At 42.2% G+C, this 23728-nt stretch overlaps 1 protein-coding gene and 1 long non-coding RNA gene across 5 annotated transcripts in view; both read left to right on the top strand.

Annotated features, from left to right (window-relative positions):
• rdx (radixin) overlaps positions 1-10920 on the top strand; it is a 43906-nt gene extending 32986 nt beyond the window's left edge. The window contains exons 11-14 of the mRNA XM_002937962.5: positions 2527-2687; positions 4181-4273; positions 5695-5958; positions 7780-10920. Coding sequence (XP_002938008.3) covers positions 2527-2687; positions 4181-4273; positions 5695-5958; positions 7780-7944 — 683 coding nt within the window. The 3' untranslated portion in view covers positions 7945-10920. The remainder of the gene's footprint in view (positions 1-2526; positions 2688-4180; positions 4274-5694; positions 5959-7779) is intronic.
• Positions 10921-17684: 6764 nt separating this feature from the next.
• Positions 17685-23728, top strand: part of LOC108645819 — an 80563-nt gene continuing 74519 nt past the window's right edge. For 2 of the 4 annotated variants that reach the window (XR_001924116.2, XR_004221394.1), the window contains exon 1: positions 21188-21883. This is a non-coding gene — a long non-coding RNA (uncharacterized LOC108645819). Of the gene's footprint in view, positions 17899-21187; positions 21884-23728 lie in introns of those variants that run through there. The other 2 variants (XR_004221396.1, XR_004221395.1) reach the window with 2 other exon arrangements.

Here is a 23728-nt window from a genome sequence, read left to right as displayed (position 1 = left end):
TTTATTCACGCATCACAAATGGAGACTGACGTTTCGGCCGGACTCCCAGCCTTTCTCAAAGTAACATATTGTGCAAACTGAACACCTAAATACATTCAGTGGCGGGAAACAAAGTGATGACGTAGGACGTGACGTGTATCCAAACGGACCCAAAGTGAAATATTCAAACACCAACCCTTAATAAAACCAATAAACATATACAAGTGCATAATATATAGATATCTCGAGGGTTGTTCTAGTACTTCTTCTCTATATACATGTTCAATGGCACCCGTAATTTCTGCAAATATATTGGTGGACCTACATAAGTAACATCAGGTTAATCATATCGGACCGACAGAAATAGGTCATTTATGTGTACACAAAACTATTTCTTATTGTAATGTCTATATGTTAGGTTAAAATGTATTCGTTCCTATATAGATAGTTATACGGTGGTCACACCTCCGTGTGATGTAAGTGATACTATCGTTGTTGCTAGGACTGCGCTTACTTAGTAACTGAAACACACGATTTAAATACCATATATGGAAAAATGGAGACCTAAAAACATGAATAGTAAGTGACAGCGATCGGAACTATATCGCAGAGTCCCTGAAAAACATGCCAAGAAAATGTGTAAACGGAAAGGCAGATAGAGAGAAGTAAGATGGTGAGGCACGAAGTACTTACAGTGTCGAGAGGTCCATTGTCCATATAAGTACAGATTCAACATACGGAGGGATTTAGGAAATAGAAGGAAGCGATAGACAAATCAATAGCTGTCAAGCCGTATTGGTAAGCGGGCACATTGAAGTTATAGCGAGCTGTAGCACTTGCGTCATTAGACCGCTTCGGCTCAAAACTTCATGTAGATTGAGTGAATACCATGTACCATTACTAACATTACTAACATATGTTAGTAATGGTACATGGTATTCACTCAATCTACATGAAGTTTTGAGCCGAAGCGGTCTAATGACGCAAGTGCTACAGCTCGCTATAACTTCAATGTGCCCGCTTACCAATACGGCTTGACAGCTATTGATTTGTCTATCGCTTCCTTCTATTTCCTAAATCCCTCCGTATGTTGAATCTGTACTTATATGGACAATGGACCTCTCGACACTGTAAGTACTTCGTGCCTCACCATCTTACTTCTCTCTATCTGCCTTTCCGTTTACACATTTTCTTGGCATGTTTTTCAGGGACTCTGCGATATAGTTCCGATCGCTGTCACTTACTATTCATGTTTTTAGGTCTCCATTTTTCCATATATGGTATTTAAATCGTGTGTTTCAGTTACTAAGTAAGCGCAGTCCTAGCAACAACGATAGTATCACTTACATCACACGGAGGTGTGACCACCGTATAACTATCTATATAGGAACGAATACATTTTAACCTAACATATAGACATTACAATAAGAAATAGTTTTGTGTACACATAAATGACCTATTTCTGTCGGTCCGATATGATTAACCTGATGTTACTTATGTAGGTCCACCAATATATTTGCAGAAATTACGGGTGCCATTGAACATGTATATAGAGAAGAAGTACTAGAACAACCCTCGAGATATCTGTATATTATGCACTTGTATATGTTTATTGGTTTTATTAAGGGTTGGTGTTTGAATATTTCACTTTGGGTCCGTTTGGATACACGTCACGTCCTACGTCATCACTTTGTTTCCCGCCACTGAATGTATTTAGGTGTTCAGTTTGCACAATATGTTACTTTGAGAAAGGCTGGGAGTCCGGCCGAAACGTCAGTCTCCATTTGTGATGCGTGAATAAAACGATATTTCTTCATAAGTCCTGTGTGAAGCGGTCCCTTCTGTTCAAGTATCTATACGGTTGTGATTTGGACTGCACCCAGGCCACTGATCCTCTACATTATTGTGAGTGCCGTTCCTTCTACAGTAATCTATATATATATATATATATATACACAGTATATGGTCAATCTGTTCCAGCCTGTGTTCTGTTAGTCCCGGCAGCCAAAAAACTTCATGTATGACATTTGCCTAATCCTAAATTCACTGAAAACTCTGTAGCTCTCAAATGGATCATTGATGCATCACATGCAGTATAACCAGGTGAATTTTGTACTGCCATGCTTGGACACATGAACTTCTACCAAAGGGATACTCAGGTTAATTTTAAATACTACACTTTTCCCTTCTATTGCAAGGTTTGAGAAATGTAATTGCAAAATTGCAATTGAAAGTAGTATTTTTTTCCTTTCTGTATTGCTGTTTGTGTTTCTTGAAACAGTGTAGCAGGTCTGTTAATCAGCTGGCTTCTACTCCACTGGATCATAGAATAGATAGGGACAGTCTAATAATGCATATATGTTTTAAAATTTGTAATTAATGTTTATAATTACATTTTCGTTGTTTTTTTTTTTTTTATATATAATTTTTAGGCTTTTTATGCCCTTTAAAAGGTAAAGCCCAGATGAGCTGATTGCAGACAATGTGGTAGGTTTGCTTTTTGCTAACTACATCTAAAAAAAAAGCTTCTTTTTATGTAAAAAACAGAGTTAGAAGAACAAACCCGTAAAGCCTTGGAATTGGATCAAGAGAGAAAAAGAGCAAAAGAGGAAGCCGAGCGCCTGGAGAAGGAACGGCAAGCTGCGGAGGAAGCCAAGTCTGCCCTGGCAAAGCAAGCTGCCGACCAGATGAAAAATCAAGAGCAGCTGGTGAGGAAATCACATGTCTCAAATAATGCTTTGTACCATATGGAGGAATGCAGTTACCCAGTGGAATGTTTTATAGCACCAATATGGCTTGTGATATTACAGTGACCAAACCTGTCCGTTTGTCACAAATGAATTTTGGGAGAATGATTCCACCTTCTGTATCTTCCGTTATAATGACTATTAATGTGGGTGCACTTGTGGTATGATCTGAATTCCACAGAAAGACAGTGTTTATGCAACCAGACATACTAGCACCGTGCATTACATTCTTGCTGAGGAATAGAGGTCATTAGACTACTGCATACAATATTTTGCAGGTCTCCACACAACCATATACCCTGTTCCACCTATACCTGCTTAAGGGTATATGGACTGACCCATTTACACTGCAGTGTATCCATGGGGGAACCTTTGATCCCAGAGCCTGTTGAACCTGCAGCTATACCTTTTTACTTTTAACGTAGCCCAATGACACTGGAGAAGACATAATACTGACCTTATTAAAAACATCCTCTGTAGAGTTAAGTGAAACAGTGCAGTGTGTTTATTACCACTATACATGTATTTTATAAATAGTTCCTCTGCTGAATAGGGTTGCCCTCTCGCCGGTATTTGGCTGGCCTTGCAGACAAAACTGCCAGCTAGGGCTGTTGCCTGCATTATAATTTGTACTTGCCAGTAAATTTGTAATGGTTGTAACCCTACCTATAAATCCCTCCCTTTCCTGACCCTCTTTCCTGCAAATCACCCCAAAAAAGGCCCACCTCTGATCGGCCCCATTATGTTGTGGCCCAGCCCCCAAGCAACATCATTGCCCATCCCCAAACTAACGGCTGGTATTGTTGCAGAAAAAAAAGGTGGCAACCCAACTGTTAAGACAAGCAGTATAGTAGCCCCCAATCAATTATAGATACAAACTTTCAGAAAAGTAATGCACTGCTTACACAAATCACAATATTCTTCAGGTGAAGAACACATATTTTGTTGTAGTTTGAAAGGACCAGATGGCCAGTCTGCAGTCTTACAGGATAACACTCTTAAGGTCCCCATACACGGGCCGATAGTAGCTGCCGATATCGGTCCTTTGGACTGATTCGGCAGCTAATTGGCCCGTGTATGGGCACTTCCTACCCGACCGATATCTGACTTGAAATTGGCCAGATATCGATTGGGCAGGTTAGAAAATCTAGTCGGATCGGGGACCACATCGGCTCGTTGATGCGGTCCCCGAACCGATTTTACCTATGCCCGTCATTATAATTCGATTGTTTGGCCCCAGGCCAAAAGATCGAATTAGCCTGGATTCTCCCGATATCGCCCACCCGTAGGTGGGGATATCGGGAGAAGATCCGCTCGCTTGGCGATATCGACAAGCGGGCGGATCTGCCAGTGTATGGGGACCTTAAGTCCAAACTGAAAATTGTCATTTGGTAAAACGAACATTTGATGTCTACTACTCTCACAATGCGGGTTGAATTTTCATTCTCTTCTAGGCCGCTGAACTTGCAGAGTTTACAGCCAAAATTGCCTTACTTGAAGAAGCAAAGAAGAAAAAGGAAGAGGAGGCATCTGAGTGGCAACACAAAGTAATATATTCATAGTTATGATTATTTTAACAACCACATTTTATGAAAAATTGGGGAACAGTTTCATAAATAGCAAGAAAAAATAAGTAAATTGCCCTTGCCCTTGCTTGGGTTACAGTGGTGTAAGTGAGTAACTGTATATAGGGGTTCATAATTCCAATGGATTTGCACACGTGCTTAATAAATATCCATTCCTTCCCAGAGGTGTTTTGTTCTGAAAGCCCCGTAGTTTAAGGCCCCCCCATCGTGAGCAAGTAATTTGTATTTAGTACCAATGACAATGCTGAAAATGGCTTTTCTTGCAGAATTAAATCTGGCCCAGCATACATGTTGCTTACTAGCCAAACAACCATTTCTCCATAATTGTGACACTACTTATACATATGCCCCCAATTTGTCAAGTCACCCTGCTGAACCTGTCTTAGGTGGTTGGTACCAAAGCTGAAGCAATAATCAGCTAGGCATCGCATTAGCATGGTGTACAGCTCCATGGCTGTAGTAAGACTTATTGACAGATCAAACAGAATATCTTAATTTCATCAGGGACTACTCTTTTATCTAAGTAGGTCACTCACGACATGTAAGAATCCTATTCCCGCACATAACGCAACACAGCCGATTCCAAGTGTATTTACACCGTAATTTGCTTCTGGAGAAGCCTGTGATTACAGCAGTGGAAATGAAATAAATTGGCTTATTTTCAGGATGCATCTTATTCAGAGAGCACTGCGTTGTGCCGTTACCAAGTGATAAATGTGCTTTAACACCAAGTCCACCTTTAGAGTGGATTATAGGGCATTTCTCCTGCCAGCCAGTTCACAGAAGATTTTTCCAGAAGTAACAGAAAAAAAACCCTTTCTGTTGTCCAAGAGAAGGGGGCTTCCATTTCCATCCCTCCAGCAACTGTTCGAACAAATGCATCCAGGTGTTGCTAGTAACGTATGTGTGGAGAAGGGGCCATGGAAATTATTTTTTGCAGGAGGGGGGCTTGGAAAGTCAATTCCTGCAAATATAACCCCACTGTTCTGCTTATAGGGGAATTAACTCCTACATGATTTACCATTGTATAGGATTTTTGAAATTGCCCTTGTGAGGCTCACTTCTAGCCACCTTTATGAAGGAAAGGTTGTCTTTTCAGTTCTTCCCTGTCCCACTGGCTGTCTTGTTTCTTGCCAACCTATCATTTAGTAGTTTACTATCACTAACAAGCTGCTTATTGGAAGCACGTTTAGGTTATGTTACGTTCTCCAGTTAATGAGCTTGTAGTCGAAGTGAACAGCCCACAACATAGACGTTTCTGAAATAAAGTGTATAGGGACTTATTACTACTAGGTTCTACAAAACATTTTCAATGATTGCAAATTAAACCACTCTTTGACTTGGTAATGGAACTTTTTTTTTTGTCTGTTTTCATTGCCCAGGCATATACTGCTCAGGAAGATTTGGAAAAGACCAAAGAAGAGCTAAAGACTGTAATGTCAGCTCCTCCTCCTCCCCCACCACCGCAGCTTCTTCCCCCTCCACCTGTCGCCCCCACAGAGAATGAACATGACCATGACGAGCAGGATGAGAATAGTGCCGAGGCCAGTGCGGAACTATCCTCCGAAGGGGTCATGAACCACAGGAGCGAGGAAGAGCGACTGACAGAAACACAGAAAAATGAGAGAGTAAAGAAGCAGCTGCAGGTACACTGATTTCTGAGAATAATTATAATGTCTCTGCCAGGGTACAGTCTAAATCTGTGGCCAATGTTGCACCTGGTGTACAGAAGCAGATCAGCTCTCATCCGCAGCTCCATGTAGCTGCATTAAAGGGGTGGTCCACCTTTAACTTTTAGTATTTTATAGTATAGCCATCTCTTAGCAACTTTAACCTTTTTAGTTGGTCTTAATTTTTTATTTGTTACAGTTTTTAAATCATTTGCTTTCCACTTCTGACTCTTTACAGCTTTTTAAGGCTACAATCCCATTGTGGCTTTTTTTTTATTACTTATCTTTTTATTTGGTCCCACTTCTATTCATATTCCAGTTTCTCATTCAAACCACTGCCTGATTGCTAGGGTAATTTGGCCCTTAGCAACCATGTTGCTTCATTCAGGCTGAAGCTGTGCTTACAAAATGCAGGCAGAGAGAAGGGAACCATAAACCAGGTGTGACTTTGGCCTAAAGGTAACATTTTTGCCTTTACGAATCTACTGTAATGTCACTTATTGTTAGAGAGGTTTTGTAGGTTGTAGATATTATTGTTTATATCTGTTGGGGAAAATAAAAATGCAATGCCCCCACATGGCCAGTGAATGCATTACAGCCACAGAATCATCCAGATCAGTGCTGTCCAACTGGCGGCCCGTGACTCCACTCTGTGTGGCCCCCCACCTGTCTGGCTGCTTTGATGGCTTACCTTTGAGTAAGCTTTAAATGGTATCAGTACTGAGATTAATTGGCCCCCTGCATGGTTCTCACCTCAGTTTCAGGCTGTAATCAGGCTGTATTGTTTAAACATGTAATCCCCTGTGTTTTTCACACCTTTTAATACCTGCATTGTTCACCCCCTGCAGTGTTCACACCTCAGGCCCAGGCTGTAATCACCCCCATTGTTCACTTCTTCACACCTCAGACATAGGTACTGTAGGTACCTATGTAGGTACTGCCTGGACTATGCTGCCTGTGTGTATGACACACACAGGGAGCATAGGGCAGGGAGGGTATGGTACACACAGGCAGGGTAGGGCAGGCAGAGTATGGCTAACACAGGGAGCATAGGGTTGGCAGAGTATGGCACACACAGGCAGCATAGGGCAGGGAGGGTATGGTACACACAGGCAGGGTAGGGCAGGCAGAGTATGGCACACACAGACAGCATAGGAAAGGCAGAGTGCTGCCTGTGTGTGCCATACTCTGCTTGCCCTATGCTGCTTGTGGGAGGTGAACCTGGCAGGGGTTTGTGGGAGTTTGTTAGCCATTGGAAATAGCCATTAAATGGTCCCTAAGGTGTGTAATTATGTACTGGGGGTTGCTCTGCTATCCACAGGGGAGGAGAAGGCATATGGAATTTAAGGGTATATCTTAATATGACATAATTCATTCACATATGAATGATGGTTGATATCCCCACAGTAAGCACCAAGCATTTGGGATTTTGCTGTGCTACCACCATTGTGATAAAATAGGTGTGGTTTGAAGTGGGTGTGGTTTCAAAAAGGGGAGTGGCCAAAATGGGCTTCCATTAGCGGCCCTCCACCATGTATGCTAGAGAAATTCCGGCCCTCGGCACCGCAGAAGTTGGACAGCACTGATCCAGATAATTTCCCTTGTCAGGAAGACAACAGCACTTATGCTAAAAAATCCAATTATCAGAAAGGTTTTTTCTTATCCAACTCAATTAGAATTATGCCATATTCATTTAATACACCCCCAGTGGCTGACAACAAATTGTCAGATCTGGGAGTTATAAGCATCCCTTTTTTTTTTTGAGGCCTTTCCTGATTGGCTGTTTTGTTTGGACAGGCACTGAGTTCAGAGCTGGCTCAAGCAAGAGACGAAACCAAGAAAACACAGAACGATGTCCTCCATGCTGAGAACGTGAAGGCTGGGCGAGACAAGTACAAAACGCTGCGCCAGATAAGACAGGGCAACACAAAACAGCGTATCGATGAGTTTGAGGCAATGTGAGACTCTTGCTGTGCGACACATTCTACAGTATGCCGAACCATCGACCGAAAAAGTAGGCCTTTGCGGAATTGACGGCACGTGCCCATCTTGCCAAAGCACTTGTACCAGTCTGACTGTGGAGGTTAGATCTTAACCGAGACCATAAAAGAAGAATTAACGTTGCTTTAGTCCCGGATTTAGAATGGGATTGTTATTCTTGTATTTCTGTTGGTGATGTCTATTGTTGTCTGGAAGGTAGACATCAGCTACAAAAAAAGACTTCTAATTTCAAGCCCACAATATGACATGGCTTGTCTTTAGATTGTCTGATTAGTGCAAGGTTTATAGGGATTGCATATTTATTTTTTTCCTGTCACATTTGCAAGTAGGGATTATAATTTTTCTCTGCTCCCTTCTCCATATAGAACCATCCCGGACCGTGCTATACTGAAGATGTGTTCCACGCTGTAGCAATAAACACTCTTTCAGGTTCATTGTAAATTTGTATCAGTCCCAAAGCAGTGAGCAGCATATTTACTACCTCGCTTATACACGACAACTGGCCCTTCACCTTGTAATAATAGGTTTTACACACTATGGCAAGGGCATCCAACCTTCATTAAACTACAATTCCCAGCATCCACCGGACAGCCGAAGGTTGGACTTATCTCCTGTCTGGTGTTATAGGGAATATTTTGTATTTTTTAGTTTTGTTTAATGTTATTTTAGTGCTTATCACTGTTTATCAGCCTATATATTAGTTTGTAAGTAGCCACAGGTATATTATTTTATAGACAAAAGATAAAAAAATATAAATTGCAATGTATAAGGGACTCCCAGCACTATATACATTTATTACATGTTGCAGTTATATTTACCCGTTCCTCTTTATACCATTGCTGTTACAATCCTGAAAGCTTTTTTTTTTTTTTTTTTTTTTTTTGTTACCTCGTTATAGTGTTAATTATAATAGTTAATTATACTTTTTTTTTCAGTTATGAAGTATAATCTTATTAATGGGATTTATATCTGTACTAGGAACAATGTATGGAAATGTGTGTCATTTAGAATGCTTTCTTTTTTTTGTGAATCCCATTTAAAAGGCAATATATGTTATTTAATTTCCTGTAGATACAGACCTTTATTAGGCTGCTTCCAGCTTCAGAATTAAGGAAAGAGTCTTCTAGGTATGCCCAGCTGCAGCACACCATAAGTCCCGTTAGGGTTCAGCGGGTCATGTGATTGCTTAGTGTGCTCTGTTGACCTTATTGGCAATTAGCAAATATATATATGTTTGGTTTTTTTTTAATCATAATATCAGAAGTTTTTACACGGCTAATATTGTTTGTGTAACCCGAGTAACCCTTTCTGTTTGGCTTGGGCAGAACAGCTGCAGCAGGAAGCATCTTTTGTCATTTTTTCTGCTCTGCTCTATCACTCAGTATTACAGGAGCTATAGGACTGAGCAGAGAAGCGTCAGTAGACGCCTAGGCCAAACAGCTCGGGACACATCAATGTAAACAATGTAAAAAAAAAAGAAAAACCTGCTATTATGAAATGCAAACAAAAAATTGCAAAGTAGCACTCTGAGCATTGTTACTATGTTATACATAAGGCATGTATCCCCTTTAAGAGATATTTTAGCTTTTAGAAAGTGACTCCCATAAGCTATTTCAGCATTTTGCCTTGGAAGAATCATTGTCGCTCAGGAACTTCCTGGCAAGCAGACTATTGAATGTGAAACTGTCTTAAGTGAAAGAAACACCCCGTTCTGCTGTTATTGAGGTGCAAACTTGGGGTGATAGCTTTAGCTTTCTGTTGTTCTAGACAAATTCCGCTTTATCCAGCTAGGACAAAGCACGGATTATGAAACAGGGGGATAAAAATCAGACCCTTTTTCCCATTTATTTTGTTTATCCTGCCACACGTGATCTCCATTTAGGCTAAAATATGTTTTAGTAGCAACACGCACATTTAATCCTTAATCCTTTGCTGTAGATTTTGCCTCTCACAAACTGTCATCTGCATTCTAAGCAACTTTCCATCAGACATTCATTGTAGATTTTCAGTGGCTTTAATGTTATTTGTAAATGTAATTGCTATTGGTAGCACTTTATATTTTCTGTACTACTGGTTTCCGACTCCAGAAATAAAGTATCATAAGCCAGCTGACCTAAAAGAGAACTGACAATATTTATGACTGGTACAAGAGTCAGAACCAGGATAGAATGTAGAGAATAGACATGTACTGATTTCAATTACAAATAATGTTAAAAACCATAGGAAATGTCACCAATGTATATTGGAAAGCTTCTTAAAATAGCATTTTCTTTCATTATGCAGAAACAGTTTGTGAGTGGAGATTCCCTTAATGTGCGCTACGTTCCAATCCATGTTGATGCTGTGACATTGGCATCCTGTACCGCTCTGGGATTGGGTAACTGCTGTACTACTCATTTCTAGTGGCGATTGACAGACAGCAAACCAGCCACTCATAGGCTTTTCCTCTACATCCCAGAGGGCAGTTCTCTGCCAGATACTGGGAATTACAGAATTACTCTTAATATGATTGAAAGTCGAGGTACAAACAAGGGGAATGCTCATTCTCCCACGTAGTTGCCTTGGACATTGCATAAAAGGGAAGCTTGTAAGGGATCATGCCGCTGATCTGTTAACCCATAAGCTGCCAGAATAGATCTAAAGTGTCCTTTGATTGTATCTGTGCAGTAGGACACTGCCCGGCATGGGTAGAATTGAACTAGTATTTTTGTAACATGACGACAAGTCTTTTCTCCCAGCAGTCCATTAGAGAAAGGGTAGATAGTTACCATTGCAGAGAGTCATGATCCCAGCTGAGCGGGGAAAGCAAGGCTGAAGGCATATTCCATTAGGATCTCTTATGTCTAACCTTATCCCATGGCATTTTTGTTTTACATTAAAAGCTATGAATACAACTATTTTGGACTATGTTTAACAATAAAGATAAATTGGACATTTCATTTGACTCTGGGAGTGGTTCCTGATGCCTTTAGATTCATACAGACGGACATCTATAAACCTGTTTTACAAAATATCCTATCAAATGTTGTAAAAAATGGCTCAAGGAGCTTCTGCCTTGCTGCCCTGGGCTGGTGCTCCTTTTGTTCAAAACACACCAGGGGCAGATAAAATCATTCAGGGGACCTTTTGGGTGAGGGCTGCACTCTATTGAGCAGGATTCTCATTACCTCTTGAGTCTATTATCAGCTGTATTTTTGTATGTGTATTCCCTTCTGTTGTACAGCACTGCGGAATATGCTCATCCTGCACATGTTTATGATAATATTACAGTCCTCGCCCAATGGGAGCTTCAAACCTGCCAGGTGTTGATCATACAGGCAGTCTGTTAGTGACGGGGCAGTTTAAGGAGATTATCTACTGGCTGAAAACACTCCACATGCCTCTTATCTAGGTGGCCATACATGGGCCGATATCGTCCCTTGGACCGATTTGGCAGATTGGCCTGTGTAGGGGCAGGAACGAGGGGCATGCTCGACCGATATCTGGCCTGAAATTGGCCAGATAGCGATCGGGCAGGTTAAAAGATTTAGTCGGATTGGCTCGTTGATGCGGTCCTTGAACTGACTGCCCCATTGCCGCCATTATAATTTGATTGTTTGGCCCCAGGGCCAAATGATCGAATTAGCCTACATTTTCCTGATATCACCCACATGTATGGGCACCTTAAGACCTGAATAGAGTTGTTTTGTGTATAAAATGACAGTGACATAACATTTGCTGAACAGGCATAATATGTTTATCCAACAGTAAAACACAAAGGGTTTGTGGGTTATACAGTTTCTTGTTTTCCCCAGCAGGCACAATAGCATGACAGCAAAGCAGATAAACCACTTTATTTTATGAAAAGAAACTGATTTGAATGTCATCTAACATCTTTTTTTACAACAAATATTTCATGTAACAGATGAGCACAGTGACCTTGAGCAGTATATCAAAAATGATCAACTCTTTATTATACAGCACTGATAGAAGATATCCTTGAAAACAGCTAAACTGAGAGCTTTAATTATGGTGTCTAATGTTCGATTAGTCAAACCGATTATTTTATCTCGCACCTTTTGAAAGTAGCCCCCCCCTCAGTGATTTTAATCACTTACCTGATGAAAACCACACCAGCCCTGGGGTAGCTGCAAAAACATTTGAGAAAAACTCAAATACCTTATATTTGTGAGGTTTGCAAACTAAAAAAATAAATAAATAAAAACTGGAAATTATGATTTGAATTTGTGAGTTTTTGTGAAAAAAAAAAAAATTGAATTTGTTGATAAATAACCCCCTTAGAATGTCAGCTTCTTCCTAGCCAACACTGTTGTTCAAGGTAACTTTCTTGGGTTGGGATCAGTGTCGGACTGGCCAACCAGGACTCCTGGTAGGTCCTAGTGATAAAAAATAAGATGCCGAGTCTGGAGAAGAGGAAAAATATTGTAGACAGTTGCCTTTGGTCAAAAGTTTTCTGGTGGGTACCTGGCATCCCAGTCTGACACTGGTTGGGGTGGAAAGGACCTTAATTTAAGAGTTTTACTGTCAGTGTGAACAGCTGCTCCACTGCCATCTGAAACAAGCAAGGTCACCTGGGGCACCAAGGTAGGTCATCATTGCTACAGCTCCAATATGCTAGCTTATTTTTCAGCGCTTGGCAGTGAAGGCCCAAATTCCAAGGATGACTGAAAGCATTTACAAAGGCCACCCAGGAACAAACCAGGAACAAATAATGGACATTTACTTGTGCTGAGGTGCCATGAAGTCATCACAAGATACATCTCTTATAGCTTGTAGAACACTCTGGTTCAGTTCCCTCTCCCCTGGATGGGAAGTGGACTTGTTTAGAAGATCCACTGACAAATACTGTGGGTCTGGCATATGAACGCCAGTCAGATCTAATTGATTCTTCTTGGCCCACAAGAAGATTGCTTTGGAAAAATGGAAAATTCAAGTACTCCTTTGCATGGCCAGATACTGCCTCAAGGACAAAGAAGGCTAAAGTTGCCAGTGGGTACGAGTGACCTCCGATAGCTTTTACCTGATGCCCTGGGACAGAGACAGCCCAGGGTAAAAAGCCCCATACTATGTATATGAGATTTGGATAGTACACAGTGTAGAGTATCGCTGCCTTTCGCTGACAGGTCCTCCAGACAAGCACATGTTTAAATGCCCCAAAGTTAGAGATGAGTAATGACTGGAGTCAGAAATGTTGACCATGGTGGAAGTGGCCAAATGCTAGAGTGTAGTACTGATAATGCTGATCCATCACTCTGACTCAAACACTTTTGATCTGATGGCATGATGGGTGCATGAACCTACAAGTTTTGGATATTTATATAGTGACTAGCAGATACTCTGCTCAGACCATTTGTGTTAGCACCCTTGGGGATTTCATCTTCAACATTATTGCAGAAAGGAACTGATTTCAGTACCTTAAATCCAGTTAGCCTGTGAAGACACTATATAGCCTACACTACAGTAACCAGGCACTCCAACTATAATGACAGGTCCTCAACTGGAACAATCACTATGGAGTCTGGGTTTGGCAACAGTCAGAGGAGAACACTCCCTGCCAGAATACATAATGCTGATAGTAAAGTTTGGTGGTCTGTTTTTCATGGTTTGGGCTTGGGGCCCTTTGTACCATTAAAATCAAACCTTGAGGCTACATTCTTGACAAATCTGTTCTTTCTACTTTGTGGCACCACGTTGGGAAAGTATATTTCCAGTTTCAGCACAATAATGCCCCCATGCCAAAGTAAGGTTCTTACAGAATGGGTTTTCTGAGATGGGAGTGGAAGAATCTGACTAATCTGCACAGACCTTTGACCTCCTACCAACTGAACCCCTGTGGCCCTGCTTTTTCATGTTTTCCACCATAAGGATTCCAGTAGCCATATATATATATATATATATATATATATATATATATATATATTAGATGGATAGTGGCAGTCTCTGCTGCAACATTATTAGGCCATATTGTGCATGTTCTTGACACTGTAAAAGTATTGTGCAAACCAAAAAAAAAAATGCACAAAGAGTTGTGCCTGTCTCTGTGTGGCACATTGTCGGGATGTGGGATCCACTTGAATGGCGTCTTTCTTGTATGTTGGTCAGGGAGTGCAAGGGTGCTCCAGAGCCCTGTAACATATAAAAGGGCGGCTTTCGAACCAAAATTTGTTAGGGCCCCCCACAACACAAAAACCCCTAATATTACCTATCACTGTAATCAGTTCCTTCAAAAAGTAGGAAAAATACCATTTTTATATGCTGAAATCCAGATGCAAACAGTTCTTCTCTTTCTGCATCATCTGAAATCCTAGCAGGGGAGGAGGGACTAAAACACTGATGTTACAAATTGTAACAACTTCTTCTGCACAGCTTGCAGACAGCATGCAGGAACTACATAAGCCACAATGCATTGCACTGTGATGTTCCTATTGACATCACATATGCAGGGGATGCAGGCTGAGGACAGGCGACTACTGTTACATTTTATTTGAGTGTCAAAGTAGTCAGCCAGATCAACAGGGGGGCGGGGCTTAGGGAACTGTTCCAAACCATATTATCCAAGCAAGTGGATCTTCACCCAATATGCCCACCTATGGGTGGGCGACGCCAAGCTAAATTGATTTTTGGCCCAGGGGCCAATCAATCGAATTAAAATATCGGGCATTGGCAGGGGCGCTTCTGCCATTAGGCAAGTTGAGAAACAAAAAAAAAGCCGCTCCTGGTAACTTTAAGAGCCGAATTTCCGTTTTTTTGCGCTCTCTGCACTAGCGATCTCACCGCCCCCGGACCCGCTCCTGCGCTCAGAAGGTAAGCACTGGGGAGCGGGGGGGCGGCATCCAGGAGCCGCCTGAGGCGGCGATATGCCCAGAATCGCCCCTGGGCATAGGCACTGTTGGTTCGGGGAAAAATCAAACCTGCCCAATCAAAAGCTGCCTAATTTAAATACCCTCTCATATCACAAAATTTCTTTCTCCTTTTACAAATTTTACATTTTACGTCAAGCATACTAGAACACTTCGATCTCGATCTACAAGGGGAGCGAGGACAAAACACTAGCAAAATGGACTAATATGTCCCCACAGACAACAACACAAGACATATTCAAACTCGAGATTTCTATACTAAGTATGCACCCTCTTAAAATCATGCATTTTGAAGAAGAGGAGTTCCAACCTGATAATCATTATATATGATAAAAACAGATATGATAAGCAAACAATTGCAACAAATAGGGTTTTTAATTTTACAACAGGCGACCCGAAGATATTTCCTGCACATTAGTTGCTATTGGCGAGTAGACAGTAGGAAAATTTTGCACTCCAATTGCATGAATATACAAGGTACCATTAAAATGCTGCTCTTCCTCTGTATAAGGAAATGTTCAGAACAGTTACTTATGGACGTGCTTACACCTATCTATACATACACGCATATCTACTGCACATGTATTTATTTATATCTCGCTAACTGGTCCCTGCTATCTGAAGCCGTGCAATTTTGTTATCAGGTAAATTATTACAATCATCATCATGACACCAAGATAACTCCAACAAGCTATTTCCAAATATCCCTTATGCTGAGAGTGTAACGCAACCCCGCCTTCATGTTGTTTAATTTTAAAGTGATGAATTCTGAGACCTGAAGTCTATCTGCTTTCCATAGTTGCACATATTCTCTGTAGAGCAGAGGGACTTCAAAGTCCCAGAATCCATCACTTCACAATGGAACCGGATAAAGGTTGAGTTGCATTACAGTGAAACTCTGAGGAGGGGTGGGGGGGACAGACAGATAGCAAACACGCTGACAGGCTGTTAAGCTGGCCATACATACACGCACCGTTAATATAGTACGACACCTCGTTTCGTACAATATTCGGTGCGTGTATGGCAAGTAGATTTTGATAGGGCGCCACAGAAGGCGCCTGAGCAAAATCTGCCATCAGGGCTGAATTGGCAGAAGGAGGTAGAAATCCTATTGTTTTTACCGCCTTATCTGCCGTTTCAGCCCTGAACATTAGTGGCACATTGAACGATCTTTTGTGCGACTGATGGTCGCACGAAAGATCAAAAATCGCCACGTGTGTGGCCAGCTTTATGGTTTCCTTTTAATTTGTGCAATTAGGGAAGGCTGTGAAAAAATCAAAAAACATTTATATTTATTTCTAGAAGTTCAAAAAATGTTTATACAATTTTTCTGCATTAACCCAACAGAATAAGTTCATGTTAAAATAGTTGGCATATTTACCCTTTAAAGGAGAGTGTAAATTTACAGGGGGTGCCAAATTGTAAGACACCTGTCATTAATTCTAGTCATTTAGCTGATACCCAGGCTGGCACCCAGGCTTCTTACAAAAAAGGAGCAGCTTGGGGTACTGCTTGCTGAGTACCACACCACCATCTTTTTATAATCTCCAAGGTATCCACACGAGTCAATTCTATGAGGGCATATGAGTAATGAGCAGTTCTATATTGTGTGTATGTGTGCTTGCTTAGCCTTGTTCAGTGGGGTATGTCTGGGAGATCAGAGAAGATGGTAGTGTGGCAATCACAAGAATTCTTGTTGTAAGTGACTGTGGTTTTTACTTTCCATTAGTGCTTCTCAGTGGGACCCACATATACCCATATATTAGCTATGAGACCCAGAGCAAAGCCTCAGTACCTGTCTAGAAGTGATTGTGCAAAGGCTAGAATTCCTTCTTCACTACTGCGTGATACCAAGAGCTAGCCTGTCTCTGGCTTTCCCACGGCAGTACTGACTGGCAGCCAACTGAAACTGCAGGAAGGGAAGGGACCAGGGCTGCCACATTTATTTTTCCAAAATAGCCCAAAACTAGCCAAAATTCACTTTGAAAGTAGCCCAAAAATAGCCCAATATGTGCAATGAAAAAAAATTATATAAAAATAAAAGTATATATGGGAAAATATGCCTTTTTAAAGTGTATAATCACTACCTATTCCCTGTGCCCCCTCTCTAGTTATTGGGAAGGCTGATAATTACCTTCCCCCTGTGCCCAGTCCAGCTGGGAAGTCCCTACAGAAATAGATTCCGAATGTTGCATTAACCCCAGACATGATATACATATGGGTGCGTCGAACTACAACTCTCAGCAAGAGATTCTGAGAGTTAAGGTCCCCATACACGGTAAGATTTGCTCGCTTGGCGAGATCGCCCGCAACAAGGGAGGTTTGTCTCACAGCGACTAACTCCCCACGTGTCACGGCCCTAAATAGTGTATGTTACCCTGCTGCCCTTCTTACCTTTATGCTGGGGAACTTGAGCTTCACAGTACAAAACATCTATGTGATCTCAGCTGCAAGCAGGACTACAGCCAGGACTGCAAGAACAATGGCACCTTGTGGTAGAAAGAGCCTGATTTAAAAAAAAAAAAAAAAGCAAAAAAACCTGCTATTAAAAGGCATGATTATGAATTTAAAAGCCATAATTATGACTCTTAAAAGTACTAATTCACCAGATTTTTTTTTTTTAGTGGTGGCCCCACTGTTCTTCCGTAGCTCTGGCCTGGGGCTGTGAGGGTCTCTAATCTGCCAGTAACTGCTTTGCCTCCTGCAATGCCCAGCCTCATTCCCCGCCCAGTCCCAGCTTGACCCCGCCCCTCTCAGCACTTTCCACAAAGACTCCACCCACACGTCATGCCCTGCCTCGACTCCGCCCTTCCCATGCCCCGCCCCACCTCTTCCTCCCAGGAACACACCCTAACGCCTCCGTCATTCAGTGTCTCTGAGGTACTGCGTCTTCTCTCTCTCGGATTATCCTCTGCTTCTTCCCTCCATTGGACCGGTACAGAACCAGGATTTACACAGGTGGATTTAGTTCTGTTTATCCGGACAATGTGTCTCAGGGACCCGAATCACAGTGAGCCGCCTTGCAACGGAACCGGTACCGTAAGTGCTGGGTCAGGTACAGTAAGTGCTTAATGCAGCCCCGGTATATAGCCTGCTCTGCTAACTGCTCATTGCTACCACTAGCCCTGAAAGCCTGGGTCCTGTACCAGGTAATCTAAAGCTAACGGTCCCCTGCACCCCTTTTATTAGCCCTGAGATCCTATGGAATGTAGCAGATAAAGTAGTCTTCCATTGCACCCCCCTATCATTAATCCATTCATCCTATGTGCTGTAGCAGATAAGCTAGCAATCTACTGTTCCACTAGTCCTTTACACCTGTGTGCTCTAACTCCTATAAGCTAACAATCCAATACATTCTATATCATTTCCCCAGACCCCAGTTGTGTGTGCTGTAGCAGAAAGGCTAGCAATCTACTGTTCCACTAGTCCTTTACACCTGTGTGCTCTAACTCCTATAAGCTTACAATCCAATACATTCTATATCATTTCCCCAGACCCCAGTTGTGTGTGCTGTAGCAGAAAGGCTAGCAATCTACTGTTCCACTAGTCCTTTACACCTGTGTGCTCTAACTCCTATAAGCTTACAATCCAATACATTCTGTATCATTTCCCCAGACCCCAGTTGTGTGTGCTGTAGCAGATAAGCTAGCAATCTACTGTTCCACTAGTCCTTTACACCTGTGTGCTCTAACTCCTATAAGCTAACAATCCAATACATTCTGTATCATTTCCCCAGACCCCAGTTGTGTGTGCTGTAGCAGATAAGCTAGCAATCTACTGTTCCACTAGTCCTTTACCTCTGTGTGCTCCAACTCCTATAAACTAACAATCCAATACATTCTATATAATTTCCCCAGACCCCAGTTGTGTGTGTTGTAGCAGATAAGCTAGCAATCTACTGTTCCACTAGTGTGTGTCCTCTAACTCCTATAAACTAACAATCCAATACATTCTATATAATTTCCCCAGACCCCAGTTGTGTGTGCTGTAGCAGATAAGCTAGCAATCTACTGTTCCACTAGTCCTTTACCTCTGTGTGCTCTAACTCCTATAAACTAACAATCCAATACATTCTATATAATTTCCCCAGACCCCAGTTGTGTGTGCTGTAGCAGATAAGCTAGGAATCTACTGTTCCACTAGTCCTTTACACCTGTGTGCTCTAACTCCTATAAGCTAACAATCCAATACATTCTATATAATTTCCCCAGACCCCAGTTGTGTGTGCTGTAGCAGATAAGCTAGCAATCTACTGTTCCACTAGTCCTTTACACCTGTGTGCTCTAACTCCTATAAGCTAACAATCCAATACATTCTATATAATTTCCCCAGACCCCAGTTGTGTGTGCTGTAGCAGAAAGGCTAGCAATCTACTGTTCCACTAGTCCTTTACACCTGTGTGCTCTAACTCCTATAAGCTAACAATCCAATACATTCTGTATCATTTCCCCAGACCCCAGTTGTGTGTGCTGTAGCAGGTAAGCTTGCAATCCTTTGCTTCCCTATTCCCCTATTTTTGTGACACACAGTGAATTTTTGCGCTGCAAATTTTTGCACCCATTTAGCAAAACAGTCCGCGAATGCATGCCTGCCTATAAATTTCTCTTATCACTAATTATTACTCTTGCACCTCTGTGTGTGCTCTGCTGGATAATGTAAGAATCCATTGTATCCCCCTACCTACTGGTATTCTGGAGTGGGTACACTACAAACGTGCCTTACAGGCAGTGTAGCAGGTGAGCTTACACTCCAGTGCACTCAATAAACAATGCTGCTCTCCTCTGTATCCAGATAAGATAACAGTCCTGCACTAAAGTGAGGGGAGGGATATATGATATATATGTAGGCAAAATAAAAATGTAGTTTTGCCTGCTAGTAAATGGCTCCAGTGGAGCACATTACGGAGGTGACTGGGAGTTATAGGTAGGGCTGTGTGACCTATCACAGAATTGCTGCCTGTATCTCCAGCAGGGTGAGAGGAGCTGGCAGGGACACTGGGTGCTGCCATTACACCTGTTACCGGGAGCTCTCTGCTGGCGGATCAGGAAGCGCGCATAGTGCGGCGCTTACTCTCCAGCACCCAGGGTGTCATAGGGTTAAGCAGCTCCTAGAACAGAGGGGAGAGTTGCCATGCTGGTCAGTGCTGGGAGTTGCCGTTGTTAAATAACAGTGGGAAAGGCTGCCGGATTGGAATCTCTGCCCATAGTTAGTAAGTTCAACATGTTGCTGGCCCATCTAGCTCACACTCTACACAGCTTACAGCCCTGAGTATGTTCCCCTTGTTCCAATGGATCTACTTGAGCTGAAAGAATGAACAGATGAGAAGGAGCAGCGGGCCCTTCTGATTTGGGGACGGGATTACTGCGCACAACAGGGCACTTGAAGGAGAGCAAAAATTCCCCTTCTTAGCCCAGAAACCAACGGCTTTCCCAGTCTGAGAGGGTTCTGTGCTGGGTACTGGCCCTTATTGGCATGTAAGGGAGGGGTTTATAGCCCACAAACATGCAAATGACCCATCTGATGGCACTTCAGCGTGGGGCGCCCAGTGCTTCTCAGCCCACAACCACTGCCAACACTCTGAGATTTTTTTTTTATCTCTTTTTGAGATTTTATTATCCCTTTAATTAGTTTGAAAAATCACCAATAAGTGAAACTATTTTGCCTAAAATTCCCACAACCTTTCTAAGGATAAGCTGCTTGCCTGCGGCACGATTAGCCCTGTCTAACGAATGGCGGTCACTGCTGAACTGGTGCACTGTACAAGGTCATTCAACATTTCTTTGGTTCTGTCTGTATAAATTGGTCAAATTATGTGCCCTCCACAGATAAATATGTAAGGATTAACGTGCCCCCTACTGTAAAATATGACCTGACCTCCCTCTCCCCTGGGGCTGCATTGCTAGGGTTCCCTTTTCTCTAGCTCTACTTCTACCTCTGATTTACAGCTACAGTTGTTAGCATCCCAAGATGAGTGGAGGGGAGCAGCCAAGCCAGACATGAGTTATAAAGGTGTAGGGTAGGAGGCCATTGCCATAGCTAATATCATAGGCATGATGAAGGTGAGAGCCTTGCCTCAGGTGGCAGTGAGCAGCCAGTTACCAGGGGAAGCAAAAAGCCACCTCTGGCAACTTTGAACCAACTTTTCATATTTTAAACTAAATGTTTTTAGACCCTTTTTTAGACCCTTATACAAGTAAGTTGTAAGTGCAGAGTGGGAGTATATGGGGCTTAGTTATCTGCTATGTAACCTGTGCCTTTTCTCCTTTGAATGGCTGCCCCCATGGCTACACAGCAGCTTACTTATATAGTAGCTTTTCTGTAGCAAAAACACCAGTTTTTTTGCAGAGCAACAGCCCATTATATTTTAATTACTTTAAAACTTTAATTTTTTGATGTTACTGTTCCTTTAAACTTTGCTGTGCCTTGAAGTACATTATCGTCTGTATGGGAAGTCCAGCTTCTATTAAAGATGTCTCTAGTTAAAGCCTTAACAGCAAACTCTTAGGAGAAACAGAAGCTCACTGCTCATCACTTTGTTTTACAGGGGCAAGCAGGAGAGTGAGCTTTGGAGTTCCATGGACAACAAATGAGGCACAAAGAAGGTCCAGCCAATGGCAGCCGGGATCCCAAGACAATCAGTCGATGCAGAACTCTTCTAAGCTTCTGTACTCTTTACCACCTCAAAACAACGGACCAACCTGAATAATGACATCCCCATTCCATGATGGCTGTGGGCAACTCTTCGACCTGGAAACTTTTGTCTTCCTTGAGAAAGATGGGCTCCTTCAAGAAACTAAAGTCATCTGTTCTGCAGGGAAGATGCTAATAATATAAGTGATAATGAGACGGATGCTTAGAAGTATAAGCCCAGCAGAGTTCCTTTATCAAAGTCCACGCAGGATGGATATAATTTAGCCAGAGGGTCACAGTCTGATGGATCAGATGCCGAGGAAACAGATAATGCCTTCTGCCGCGCCTATAGATCTGCCCGTATTAATGAGCTAAGTCTCAATGCGGTGAGGGAAGAGAAACAAGAAGAGGTAAGAATTAAGGTGGTCACACATGTACCAATAGCGATGTTTTTTGCAACCATTGGTCGCAGGAAACATCGTTCATTCTCTCAACTAACGTTCAGGTCTGAATCGTCAGATATGGAGGCGGAAACCATAGGGATTCTACCTCCACCTGACGATTCAGCCCTAAAGGCAGATTTTACTCGGGCCCGATCACTGAGTCACATTGATTCCTCCCTGCAAACATACAGCATTTAATGTAACTTATCAGGAGTACTGTAAAGTCTATTTCACCTTGAAATGACACTACTTTATATAATGCTACACATTGATCTGTAGGTGTTAGTGGAATATTTTCTGCCAGCGCTGACCTTTTAATTTCTGATAATGTTTAGGTTTTTATTATTATTATTAGCTGAAGTAGAGATTTCGTTAGTTAGCTGTGTCAAATTGTCAACAAATACAATACTTTCCCACTATTTGAATGGAATTATGTATTATTGAGTTAATCTAAAGCAGGAATTTGGAATTGTTAGGGTGTGTGTGTAACGGTGCTGCTCTATCACATCCCAAGAAAGGGAGCATCAACATATAATGAAGCTAGAATTGTACAAGGGGAGGTGCATCTTTTGCTGTGCTGCTGCCCTCTTGTGGTCAGTATAGGTAACAGGGATCGTTGTAGTATTTATTCATTTATCCATTCGCATTTTTTTTACCTCAGAGGAATGTTTCCCACGGCCGTCGTGATGTGTTTCTAGGAGCAGCTCTCTAAAATCTAAAGGCTAAATGTATTTTGTTCAGAAATAGGGCCCTAGAAGGCATAGTTAATGTAAGATTATAATTTACCTTTTTTTTTTACGTTATGTGAAGTGAAATTTTTGTTGAGGAACGTTACTTAAAGGAGAAGGAAAGGCTAATAAAGAGTTGATCTCAAGCTGCAGGCATCAATAGTGCCCTTAAGTCTCCCCATATTTCACCTGTTCAGATGATCAGAAGCCAAACAGGAAGAAAAAACGCTGAGCTGGGTAAAGAAAGTTCCCATAATGCCTCACTCCTGTACCAAGACCAAGAGCAGTGTACATGCTCAGTTTGTAAGATTATGAGGAAGCTTCCTGCTGATTGGCTCAGATCCACATTCCTAAGGGGGGGGAGTGAGTTCTTAGCATTCTTGAGGGAGGGGGGAGCAGGAGAGAGCAGAAAGCTGCGTGTCTCTGGCACAGGAATTACAGACACAAGAAATCTTTTGACAGAAAAGTAGGTGCAGCATGAGTGCTCATGGCTGTATTTACTTAGACCTTTCTGATAAAGCTTACTTAGTTTTTACCTTTTTTTTCTCCTTTGAATTTGGCATACATGGGCCCCTGCAGGCCAAGTTGACAGCTTATTTTCCCATGTATGGGGCCCTTGGAAGGCCCGGTCTGACAGATACCTGAATGATTTTCAGAAAGATAGAAATCTAGTGGGTTTGAAAATTAAGTTGTACGAGAACTGTTTTGGTCTATTAATTTGGTCCCCGCCCCAGTGGGTCTCCATAGGTCCAGAATGTGATTTTTTTTATTGGTCATAGGGCTTATGCTCACAGCACCCTGATTTAGCCCAGCACATCTGTAGACAAATCATGCAGATATCCGTTCACTTGGCAAGTGTGCCAAACAAGTGGATCTCAAAGTGTATGGCTAGCTTACACTAAAACTGGGCCATAGATAGGTGTTCTGTCCCTGTGATTAAAGAGTATCTCATGCAATGAAAGCAGTGTGGGTGTTGCCCAGATAAAAGATCCCATTGCTGCAGGTTTGCACTTATGCTTCTGAGTGTGACACAAGCATGGTGCGTCAGTGTCTGGGTATGGTGCTGGGAGTCAGTGTCTGGGTA

The sequence above is a fragment of the Xenopus tropicalis genome, chromosome 2, assembly GCF_000004195.4.
Source record: "Xenopus tropicalis strain Nigerian chromosome 2, UCB_Xtro_10.0, whole genome shotgun sequence".
Taxonomy (NCBI): Eukaryota; Metazoa; Chordata; class Amphibia; order Anura; family Pipidae; genus Xenopus; species Xenopus tropicalis.
Note: the sequence above shows the minus strand (reverse complement) of the source record. Positions and strands in the feature narration are given on the sequence as shown.